Below are 13067 nucleotides of genomic sequence, written 5' to 3' on the forward strand. Positions count from 1 at the left end.
TAGTATATTCCGGTTGTATCGCGCGCAGCTGTTCGAACTTGAACGTCCGTTTTGTCCAAAACACTTGTATGTGTGTAAATGTTTCTCGTCAATGCACGCCGACTGGAGGCCAGATAGAAGGCCACTGGGTGTCGCTCTGGAGCAAGAAATGGCGCTGCTTCTCCCCCTCCCTTAAACATCTCTGAGTGTGTGCATGTGTGTGAATGTGTAGCGCCGAGAAAGTACGTCTGTGTTTCCAGCTGACTGCTCGCTCGCGCTCTCTCAGTGTGTGTGTGTGTGTGTGTATGTGTGTGTGTTGTCATTATTATTATCCAGTCTGCTCCCAGCTCAGAATGGCCAGATTCACTCAGACTGAGACAAGAAGGGAGCAGCACCCACAGCCGCCCCATCCCGCTCACTCCAGCCTGCTTCTCACTGGACCCGGGGCAGCACCGACCCAACATCCACTCCTCCTAATCCCGCACCAGCACCAGTACGCTCAGATCCCATTTCCTAAACCCATGAACGGGTCAGAATCCATCTCCATTCATCCGGAGAACGGCACCATGAAAGACCAAGATGCCATAAAACTCTTTATCGGGCAAATACCGCGGAACCTCGAGGAAAAAGACCTGAAACCATTATTCGAACAGTTTGGGAAAATCCACGAATTGACAGTATTAAAGGACCGATACACCGGCATGCACAAAGGTAAACGCGTGATTCCCTCAATAAGAGTAGCTTTGTGATTTAATAACTTTATAATGTAAAAAATAAATATAATTTAATTTATTATATATATATATATATATATATATATATATATATATATATATATATATATATATATATATATTAGCTATATATATATGCTGTAGCTATATATGTATTTTTGTCTCCTGCACATCATCCCTTAGTGACGCGTGCGTTATTGTAATATTTATGATATATTAGCAATACGTTATTTTATTTTTTTATTTTATTTATTATTATTTTTTTAACATTAAATACATATAGCCTATATAACAGTCTGGTGAAACTGTAATACCAGGCCCCTTTAACCACTATTTTGCACTTGAATCGTCTAGAGAGAACTTATTTTCTCTGTCTGAACCTGTATTGTTGCTTGTAGGCTATGAATATGTATTTCATATAGGCTAACATGGCTGGGAATCTAGCTTTTTTTTTTCAACGGCTATTATTTTGTAACTGGGGCAAAGAGGCTTACAGGAAAATTCATGTTCAAAGAGTCTTTCTTTTGCCATCATTTTTTTTTAAAATGGGGAAATACTCCCACCACCCCAGAGCACCCTTGTGCAATCTGACATATGACCAGGCGTTTTCATTATGATTAGGCTATATTATTTATATTCTAGCCTACTATAGTTCAAAGCTTTACAAGCTTTAAAAGCTGTTAAATGCTCCAAACCGATGTTAAAAGAACAGAAAAACGTGCAGGTTCACTTATCTAATAATATTTGCACTTCAAACACGTTCGGTTGTGCGTCATAACGAACTACTGCGCGTTCTACTTCACATGGAATAGCCTACGTCAGTGGTTTTCAACCTGTGGGCCGCGGCCCCCTAGTGGGTCGCGGTGGTATTGCAGGTGGGCCGCCAATTATTTTCTGTTCATTTGCAGTCCATTCTAGGGCTGTGCGATTAAAAGGAAACGTCCTAAAATCACGATTTGAGCGTGCGCGATTTCTAAATCGCTTTATAGCACAGTTTTCCGTGGCCCTGACCTCCCGTAGTATGCTATCTGATCCAATCAGAATGCATTGCGCCTAGCGCGAGAACAGAGACTGGGCATATGCCTAACTCCAGGTTCACACACTGTCTGTGATGCGCCTTTTTTCTGAGCCAATGTTGACGGATCAGAGCGTTCTCACTGCGGTAAAAGGCTAGAAATAAAAATGTGCGAAAATAATTCATGTCCAACACATGAGCATAGAGTGAATTTGTTAGTGAACAGGATGCAGTTTAAGTGAGAGGAGACACGTTTTAAGTGTGAACGAGCAAAGGAAATCTGCGTGCGAACAGAGAGATTCGCACTCGTGCATTATTTTAATGTGCTTTCGCGTTATATTTATGCGCTCTCACTGCTGACCGCATACACATACTGTATACACACTGCAAACACCTGAGGCACCGCTACAATTAATGAGCTCTATGAAGAATGCATGGCAAAAAAGAAAAAAATGTCCCTGTATACAGGATTTTTTTTTTTTTTTGCCACAAGTCTATACATTTTTTTACATCTTCACTATAGTGATAATTTTGACTTATGTCTGTTCTAGAGATGTTACAACTTTTTGATAAAGCTCTGATTGGTTTTCTTTTGGAAATATGTTTAAAATTAATCCTGAATGCATTTATGACTGTAAAAGCATATCGGTGTGTGTCACAATTGCAAAATTGATAAAAAAAATCGCGATAGTTTTTTTTTTTTTTTTTTGTCCATGTTTATTCAATAAATACAGTTTAAAATCTAGCTTCTGAGTACTAAGTTATTAACCCAACAATAGCGGGGTCAGTTAATTTTTTTGAAGTGGGCCGCGCAAACATATGTGTTTGGTTGTGTGGGCCGCGAGTTGAAAAAGGTTGGGAACCACTGGCCTACGTCATATATCCCACTCAAACAAGAAGACAAAGAATCAAATTAAACCTCTATTTTGGTACAACCTCGTTCTTGTCATTTATTCCCCTCAAGCGATGTGTGTCGGAAATAGAATATTCACATTTGTCTTTGTTAGTGTCAGTTACTATTAGGCTTCACATCAGTGGTGTGTTTATTATGCTAATAAGGCTCTATTTGCTTAAGCGTTCATCCACGATATTTAGCCAGTGAGAAGCTGGCTTCATATGGGGTTTAACTGTGTTGAACATGCCAGAGTAATGAGAATATTGATTTCGTGGGAGCGACTTGTGCTTTTTCATTTGGCTACATTAAACCAAACTAAAACAGTTATAGAAAACGATTTTCTAGAAAATATATTCTTAATTTTAGGATTCTATGACAAATGGTAAAGCGCTAGAGAGGATATGCATGACAAAATATGCCGTTTCAGAGGAAACTAAGAAAGTACTGTAGCTACTTACCACAAGTGGACCGTTAGAAAAGCGCGCCAATTCTGACCAGAAATGAACCACACGTGTCTCTCATTCTTTGATCAAATGGCATCAGTGGTGACATGCAAGTTGTTATATTATTTGGGATTTTAACTTTTTAACCTTTTAACTTAGCAAATAGCCAAATACAAGACAGAAACACCAGGGAAGATCCAATCAGAGTTGACTGTTGCTCAATAATAATGGTCCTCTTGGGCATTGATGGATGTCAAGCCTATGGATACACCTTATCTAGTGCATTACTTGTCCCATCAATTAGAACACTAAAATATAGAGCTTTTCCATTTGAAGTGCCGAACCCAGAAGAGAATTAAGCATTTTCAAGCCACTGGGAAAATTGTGATTTTCCATTTCTAAGTAAAATAAGGTCTATAGTTAATAATACTTGAGACATTAGCATTTTGTATTGCATAAATTAGCACATATGTGATTCAGATGTGGATTTTGAATCCACTGTTTTCTCAAAATTTAAGTTAGTAATAAACACAAGGATGTGAGTTTAAAAAAACAGAAAAGAAAACCACTATTAACAAATTTGTGTGTGTGTTTATTACGGCTGGTTGCATACATATTTGTTGAAAGTCCTATCAGTGCCAGATTACAACATCATAGGCCCATTTTACCTACCAGATTGTACTTGTAGATTATATGCCTCTGGGACAGGAACTGAATATGAGTTCTAAAGGATCGTACAGAGAATTGGTTCTTCAGGATGGAATTTATTTTCATCTTATGTATTATTCTAAGGGGATGTGAAGGTAAGAACATGTCAGCAAATATTTACATACACTTTTTTTCAGTTTATAGAGATTGTGCAGTCTTGCGTGAAGTCTCAATATGGACTGCATTGGTGATGTAGACCCCAAGGTTGTTTAAATGTTTGGCTAAAATGTCGCTGAGGATGCTAATGTAATTATTTTATTAAATTTTTTTTTGTCAAAAACGTGACAGAGGAGCATGTAGTGTCAGTGCTCATTGGGCTACTGTTTGTATATTTACACAATTCACTAAATTTCACTAGGTCAACATTTTAGTTTGGCAAAACACAACATTTGTGCATCTGTTTCATCATTAATTTCTGGTTTAGAGGGTTTTCTGGACTAAAGGGATCAAATGAAGGTTTCAGAGTGGGGAACATGTTTCGGCGCCAAGTCAGCTTGCTAATCCACACAGGAAAACACAGCATTAGTTTGCTAAGCGCGGTAATAAACCATGACCATAATGACGGAGCAGGATTAGCAACTGTAGTTATTGTCTGAGGTTGCAGTCGTTCAGATCTCTTGGTTTGTCCCTTTACAGTGGCTGCTTCTTTTTGCAATTAAAGCACGCTGTAGTCATCAAAGCCTGCAATGTTCAGTATGAACAACTATTATGAGGTCTGTTCAACTGGCCTAACAAATGCTTTCTCTTGATTTGTATTAACAGGTGAGCTTTTCCCGTTTAGGTTTTTCACCTGTGATCAGTTGAGCTCAGCTTTTTTTTATGGAGTTGGAAATGGGTTTTACTCTCACAGATTTGCCTGCAAAGCTTGAGACACTTGCTATGCTTTATTTGTAAGCATACGTGAGCGTGGTATATAGACCTCTTGCTGCATTTAGCATAAATAGACTATTGTTGCATTGCTTTGAAAGCCTCTTACGCACATTTTGCACTCTGCAGGTGAAGATGTCCATGGATAAGCTTGCTTTAGCTCACAATACAAAAGACATGGAGAACTTTCGAACACTATACACAAACATATACAAGATTCTTTAGACCTAAAACTGATGCTGTATGATTGTCTGTGCATTATGCTGCTCAATTCACATCTGCCACTATAGAGTGCAATACTTAACTGCTTTCAAGGGACCTATTGTTTCTAATGCATTTAGAATGAGGGATTGAGAAATAAGATTGACGTCATAGATATATTCTTTTGAAGTATTAAACAGCGTTCATTTGCGTCTTTTCTCATGTGGATAGGTTTAACAGTAGGGGTCTTTTTCGAAAGCTGAAAGCCAGGCTGCAGAAAGGTTCAGTGCTTATAACTGTAAAGCCTTGTTGGACAGTGATTTGAAAGTAGTTGCTATTTCCAATATTACAAAGATTATTAAGTTAGGAGTGAGATTGTTCCAAGGCCTTGCAAAAAATAAATAAATATGCCTGCTGTTTCATCCCAACTTAAAGTTTCAATAGGAAACTTGTCAACCAATTAATAAAAACTGCACTTGTTGAGTGATTTTCATTGGGTCTTTAATAAGATTAGGTCATTGGCTCAAATATATCCAATGGCTTCTTTAAAAGTAGTCTGACAGTCCAAAAACATGCTACAAGGCTGATTCATAAAAAATGCAATGCTTCAGCAGCTCTCCTGGCAGGAACTGTTGCTCTGAATGTCAGGATGAGATGTTCCCTCCTCTGCCAGCGAGCTTTACTTTTAGCTACTTGTCTTTTCATGTGAACTGGCCACTTATCTCCCCTTTACCTGCTTTTAGACGGACTCTCCTCTATGCGGAGAAGGTTATTTTTCTTTTTAGCTGGAAAATGTTTTTTTTTTTTTTTTTTTTTTTAAGGCATTACAATTTATCAGGAGATGGCACTTACAGTTGAGTATTCTAGACCCTCTGTGGAAATAGGTTCAGTGACCTTTCATAACATGTCCGTTTTGTGGACCGAGCATAAAGCACAAAAGCAAAATTATTGATGCGCTATTATAAGATGCTGTGAATCTCTCTCTTGTGACCATTTTTACGGCGGATAATAAGCTGGTCTTCAGATGTGTCATAATGTCTGCTGTGTTCGCTAATAGAAAAGCCCACCCGATTCTTTCTGCTTTGTGCTGCTTAACCAGATTGTTCTGTATTTCGAAAACACCGCTGTAGGATTCGACAAAATTATTATTGTATTTTAAAATTAAGCTTAATTGATAAACACAATAATGTTACTGTTCAGTTAAATCCTTTTTTGGCTGAGAACTGAAAATGTTTTGTCATCAATAACTTCTGCTAATTACTCCGTTTGATATCAGATTAATGTCAAATTATTGTTGGAAATAACAAACATCGCATTTGAAGACTACTTTGCTCTGTTTATCAAACTATGCTTCAAAGCTTAATTCCAACCTCACAGCTCGCTGTTTGTGAAATGTTTGGTGGAACTGCGTTTTTCAACAGTATTGCTAAAGATAGAACCTGCGACCATACCAACAAGTGCTTTTGCGAAACACACCCCAGCCTGCCGTAGTAACTTTAGCACAACCAATGGAGTAAGTTAGTCTCTTAGGGTGACCAGGGGGGAAGTTATTAAAAAACCTGTTTGGAAAACATTCATTACCTGCCGGAAAAAAAAAATCCAATCTTAGCTGCTTTGCTTGTCTTCCAGACTAGTCGTAGAAGGATTTTGGTTATTATTCAGCTGGTTAGACTGAAAAATCAGTTGCACATTTGTGATTTGAGGAAACCAGGCTACACCAGCTGGTTAAAGAAGTTTTATTCAGCAAGTTATTTTTTTATGATGCTAGTGGTGTAGAAATTACTGACTTTATCTTTAAAGATGCTAGATTTTCTTGGACCTTTTCAAAACGGAGGTCAATTCTCAGGGATTGTCACGATCATCAGCTGGAGTGCCTAAGAACTCCTATAGGGGGCACTCCACTCAGGACTCTGGCATTTTCTAATTCACATTCACACAAACTGTGTGCGAAATCTTGTTCTAGCCTAGTCTGTCAATTCCGATGGCGTTTCTCCTTGTGTTTGTTCCTCCCGTGTCTGACTTTGGATTGTTTATACCGACTTTGATTCTCTGCTGCCTGCCCCGACCTCTGCTTGTTACTGTTGCTGATTCTGGATATCCCTGACATACCTGATGCTGTTTTCTCTGATCATTGCCTGTTTGACCATTCTCTTTATCCACTGCATATGGATCCGAACGTCTTTGACTCCATGTTACAGGGATAAAGCTTATTAGTTACTCTTTTCTGTTTACTGTTTTTCTCAGTAAACCTTTACAAGGTCAGTCAAGAGGTAGCTTTTTTCTTTTTTTCATGTTTTTATGGAGGGAAAGGGAGAATGACGCCAGAAAATGAAATGTTTGATACACTGACATGACTATTCTCTCCGACATCTCCTGCAGTCAAACTGTTGTTCTGGTTTTTTGAGATTCCTGAACTAAAGATTTATTGTCGAGCGGAAAATAAATCAACACTCAGCACGGTTGACTAATGAACAGAAAGAAGGACTCTGCTGCCGTTGATGAGAATGGCTTGGAAATATGTAAATGCCTCATTGGAATTTAAGCAGAAAAGCCTTTTTCCACTTCCTTTGATCTCAGGAAGGAGGGCATGGCCATTATAGCAGTCAGAGAGCTGTGACAAATAGCATGCACATGCACACACAGAGCTGGAGTGGACAGGGAAAAATGACAGTAAGGCAGAAGGCTAAGCAAAATAGATGAACAGGCTGAGAGAGATGGAGTGATTGTCAGATACACTGAAAACAAATGGTGCCTTTAATCCGGAGGCACTGGCAGAGTGAGGGGCCCTTCTGACAGGATGGGAGAGCCAGATCCAACCAGGAGACAGGAGAGGGTGGAAACAAAAGGATTTAATATGAAAGGGGAGGTGTGGCAGGGCAGATGTGGGACACTGTCACTATGTTGAGAGTACGACAGAATAAGACTGTGCATAAACATCAGATTCGCATTAGTATTTGTAAGGGTGTTCAAAGGGCATTTTACATCAGTAGTTCTGAAGTGGTTTGGCTGAACATCAAGTGACGAGCTAATACAGTACCAAAATTGTTTATCCTAATAGGCCTAGTCGTTTTATTATTGAATATCCCGAACAATATGTATTAACATTATTAACATGAAAAGGAAATATTCCTTTCAGTTGCATGATGATTTGATGCTTTGACGTCAACAGCACAAAATAAAGAAAGCATTTTTTCATGCTTTCAGAAGTTGGCAATGAGACCAGTGGGGTGTATTTTCTTTTATTGAGCATAATTTTGTTCAAGCTTTTTTAGTTTTGCAAATTGCAAACAATTTTTTTGCAGAATGATGTAAAATTTTATTAGATGCGCAATGATTTGATGCCTTTATATTAGCAAAAAAATAATTTCCCCACACTTTTAAAACTAGCTATTTAGCCCAGTTTGGTTGTATTTATTATTATTATTATTATTATTATTAGCGTGACTTTTGTTGTTGTTGTTTTTTTTCTTTTTCTAGAGTGTTGCATAACCTGTCCATGTGAATTTGATATAATCGCCAATGGCAGATTATTATTATTTTTTCACAGAATATACTAAAGTTTAATTAGATGCATGATTTGATATTTTGACAAACAACAATAAATATGGAAAGAGTTTTCTCTACACTTTCAAAAATTTGTATTGTCAACTATACGCAATCATAAGAATAGTGTGCAACCCACTGGTTGAAAAACGTGCAATATAGGATTGGTAAAGATTTGAGTTTAAATTTAGATGTCCGTATAGTGTATTAAGATGTTCAAGATGTCATTATAGTAACTTGCTTAACTATCTTATTTCTGTGACATCACATGCACTTTGTAGTGGAACTACGTTGTAGACGAATTTCTCCAGAATCTCTCCCAGATTGCTTCATCGCAATATCCTTTTACAGTCCAGAATGTTATTGAATATGGTTTTTGTGTTTATTTTAATATTGAAAAGTGATGCTACGACATGATCGTGGCTGAAAGGTGATCTGGGATGTTATTGGTGAGTTTGTTGGACCCGTCGGGGATGTGTGGAGAGGCCTTCTGCTCAACAGGGCTATTAATAGAAATCTGTGGTATTTCCGAAAATAGGTTAAGCTGCCACTGCTGGCATCACTACTCACATGCCAGCCATCCTCTGAAGACAGAAAGAGAGAGAGAGGAGGAGAAACAGATGTAGCCTACTGAGGAAGTGCCTTTGTTCCGTTGTTCCCTTCTTGCACTCAGTGCCATCAGAGTTTTTGGCTGAGGACTTCCCAGCATGCTGCAAGACACTTTGTCACCCCGTGATATTTCAAATTCACAACACAATCGTGGACCTAGACCTATTTGAGTCTTGCCATGACAAACAAGTCTTGCATATGTATTAGGAAGCCACTGTCCAGTAAGCGTAGGCGCTTTTTTAAAATGTCTCTTTTTGCAATAGTTAACCAATAGTTGTGACCTTGTTTTTTTGTTTTTTTTTCAATGACTGATCGTTTTGCTAGATACGGCCATTATTCCTTGGCTGGGATCAGGTAGGAACATTTGAAGCTGCATTGAAATTTGGACCTTCAACATGTTGGCCACCATTTAAGTCCATTACATGGAGAAAAATGCTGGAATGTGTTCCTCAAAACCCTTAATTTCATTGCGAAAGAAGACATGAGCATCCAAACAGTTTTTCACTACTTCTCTGGTCAGCCATTCACTATTTAATCTGTGTGACCTGTTAAACATAATGACACAATTTCTTCATGTTCAGTTCATTTTCAAGTGTGATCAAATATTGCATTTAACTAAAATGTGCTTAGAAATGGCTTTTGGTAACTAAAAGCAAAATCAGTGAAGGTAAAATTACATAATTTTTTACAAGACTGACAAGTCGTCTTAAGAATTATTTTAATTGCATCAGTATTTTAAGTGCATCTGTTTTGTTGTGCTTATTTAGATTACCTTCTTCATCACTGAGTTGTAGGACATGATGTTAATTTAAAATATATAGATACAATGATCTAATGTATTGATACAATATAGTGAGAGAAAGTTAATAAATGTGTATGTGCAGTAGGTCAATTCGTGATCGAATCAGCACAGAAAATCAATATTTTTGAAGTAACTGCACAACAGTTCAGTTCAGTCCTTTGTTCTCTGAGCTAAACTTGAACGTGTTGGGAAAGAGTAGGAGGTGTGAATGATGGGACTGCTCGCAAAGTTGCAAAGTGCTCAGGCGAGAACCGGAGAATGGGGGCATGAAAGCAGATTTAGCGCCAAGACCTTTGCACTTAACAGGCACCTCACAGTTCAAGGCTTGCTCACAATTTAGATGGGGGGTGGGGGGCAGTATGGTGGTGCAATGGCTCGGCTTTTACTATAAAAAAAAACACAGCAAATGGGGGCTGTCAGGAGCGGCACTTTCAATTCAGCTTGCTTAATTACTGCTATGCCTCTCTACCTCCCCATGAAGCTTTACGCCATTCCTCAGACCCGCAGGCCTCATGGGCCTCTGTCTGTGTGATTGCTTATTAGCACAGGGGTTAGATGCCATTACTTTCCTGGAAGAGAGAGGCACGTTTTTGCTGGGGGTGACTACATTTGACTTCTGTGATTCAGGAAAAACTATTTCGCAAGACATCTGAAAGTCTGAGACCACTAGTGAAAATGCTCCTCAGTTTGAATTTAAAATGTATTTCAAAATGTAAATGTAATTTTAATTAATTTATTACATTTTAAGGACATGTTTTTATATAAACAAATATTGTTTTTGCATTTTTTAAATATATGCATAACACAATAAGAGATGTAATTAAAAATGGTTCATAAATGAACTAGAAATAGTGCAGAATATTTCATCTTCATTGTATCATAATGATTTTTATTTATTATGTATTTTTTTAAATGTCCAAAATTTGAAAATTATATTTATTTCCAGAATTAAATTGGAATAAAATCCCAGATGTTCAGAAGACTGAGGTATAGTTTTGATAGCAGTACTTTATTATTTTGTTATTTATTTCTTTATATATATATATATATATATATATATATATATATATATATATATATATATATATATATATATATATATATATAAAATGTGATTCAAAGTAAAGTAAAAGTCAAAATGTATTTATAAAGCATTAAAAAAAAAACATATTTTATAGAAATAAGTATTGTTTTTGCTTTTTTTTTTTATATATCATATAACATATCGAGAAATTTTATTAGAACAATTGATTAATACACAATCAATTTAGTTCACAATGTTTTTAGTTATTTATCATTTAAAATTTTTTTTAAGGTTTAAAGGTAAAAAAATAAAATAAAAAAAATTACAGATTTTCAGTGTGATGTCAGGTTTTTGTGCATCACTCTATTTATATTCCTATTCAGTGAAGCGTTTCATCAGAATATATTCACCTACATATAGAAAAAGGATTATATCAGCTATAATTTTGAAGTAAAATCCATTCCCTTTTAACTGTGCATCTCCCTTTGTTAATTTTTTAATCGCATCTGATCAAACAGTAGAGATGGTTATCAAACAATGAGGTAGATCATTTCCACACTCTGTCCTTAGGGTGCAGCGTCAGCCGTTTCCATGCGTGATCTTTTTATATCGAGTTTCAGATAATTTCATCATGCAGCCCAAAATTGCGTGCCTAGTATGCAACAGCAGAGTAGTAATCTGTACGTGTTTGGATTCCAATTAGGAATTTGATGGTGCCTATGGGCTGCGATTGCACTATGCATCAAAGTGAGAGGTTTAGAATTAAAATGATTCTTTTGCTATCTTGTTTTACTGTCACTTTCTCTCTCTCATGGACACACTCACACAATTTGTATTTTTTTTTGCCTAATATTAGTAGGGTAACTCATTTACTCGGAGTATCCTTTGTGAATGCATTGTAAATGTATCCAGTTTGGTTCAAGAGAAATTGCAAGATCAGATGCTCGGCACAGATTGAAAAGAGCCTGTCTTGGCGGGAGGATTTGAGACATAACAAAGCTTTGATCTGTTTGAAAGCACTACAGGGTTACTGGGACTGATACAATAACAAATATAAAAGAACGCAGGTGACTTGTTTGTTTGTCTGTCTCAGCAAGTCGTTTTGAAAGGACAATGTTTTGGCGAAGTCTTATTTGGATTTGAACTGTTCATGACCCAAAGTCACATTCTCAGAGTCCTCATATAGTGGGACCAACAGCAGAGCAGATGAATGGAGTCAAGCTTAGAGATTTCACGAGTTCACATCTACGTATATTAATACCGTAAGTTTATGCGTATTTGGCGTGCTGTCCGGGTGGAGGGCTCCGAGCTCGGGATGTGGCCCGAACCCAGAGTACTCCCCCCGGTTGTGGTAAGAGTAGATGGATCTATAAGTGAGGAGAAATGGGGTGGAGGAGGGATGCTGAAACTGTCAATGAACAGAGATAGGTTCTGCTGTTATTTATACCTTGTCATGAGTTGATTACTGATTGGTCTCCACTTGTGTTAATCAGGTTAATGAACTGCGACTGTTCCTCCCGAACTTTGTTATAAAACAGCATTTCACGAGTTCACATCTACGTATATTAATACCGTAAGTTTATGCGTATTTGGCGTGCTGTCCGGGTGGAGGGCTCCGAGCTCGGGATGTGGCCCGAACCCAGAGTACTCCCCCCAAAAACAAGAGAGCAAAAGGACAGCCGCCAGACTACGAACCCCCCAAAACGCAGAGATTTGGCGGGCTGACGTTTTTAGAAGTATGGTCGTTTGACCAGGAGATCTTGCATTGCCTCTGGCAGAAGTAGAGGAGCAGGCAGGTCCTGTTGGTTAATAGTTGAGGAAGAAGCAGTTACGTTGTCGGGAAGACGGGCTCCACCATCTGCCTGCGAGGTGTAATGATATATTGACTAGATGCGTAATGTATCCGCTGGGAGGCTGAGGCTCGCTGGACAGATAGAGGAAACAAATTATATTCCTGCATCCGCTGGAAGACTGGCTCGCTGGATGAAGAACAGAAAGAGATGGATGCATACTGCGTCCACTGGGAGACTGAGGCTCGCTGGACCTGTAGAGGAATGGATAGGTATTTACCGCGTCCGCTGGGACACTAGTGCTCGTTGGACAGACAGAGGAAACCAATAGATATTACTGCGTCCGCTGGGAGACTGAGGCTCGCTGGACACATATGGGAGACAAATTATGTCCCTGCGTCCGCTGGAAGACTGGGCTTGCTGGACGAAGAACAGGAAGAGATGGATGCATACTGCG

At 38.2% G+C, this 13067-nt stretch overlaps 1 protein-coding gene across 1 annotated transcript in view; it reads left to right on the plus strand.

The window, feature by feature from the left end:
- The first annotated feature begins 217 nt into the window (after positions 1 to 217).
- LOC113064550 (CUGBP Elav-like family member 5) overlaps positions 218 to 13067 on the plus strand; it is a 111675-nt gene continuing 98825 nt past the window's right edge. The window contains exon 1 of the mRNA XM_026235403.1: positions 218 to 690. Coding sequence (XP_026091188.1) covers positions 285 to 690 — 406 coding nt within the window. The 5' untranslated portion in view covers positions 218 to 284. The remainder of the gene's footprint in view (positions 691 to 13067) is intronic.

This window comes from Carassius auratus, chromosome 47 (genome assembly GCF_003368295.1).
Source record: "Carassius auratus strain Wakin chromosome 47, ASM336829v1, whole genome shotgun sequence".
Lineage (NCBI taxonomy): Eukaryota > Metazoa > Chordata > Actinopteri > Cypriniformes > Cyprinidae > Carassius > Carassius auratus.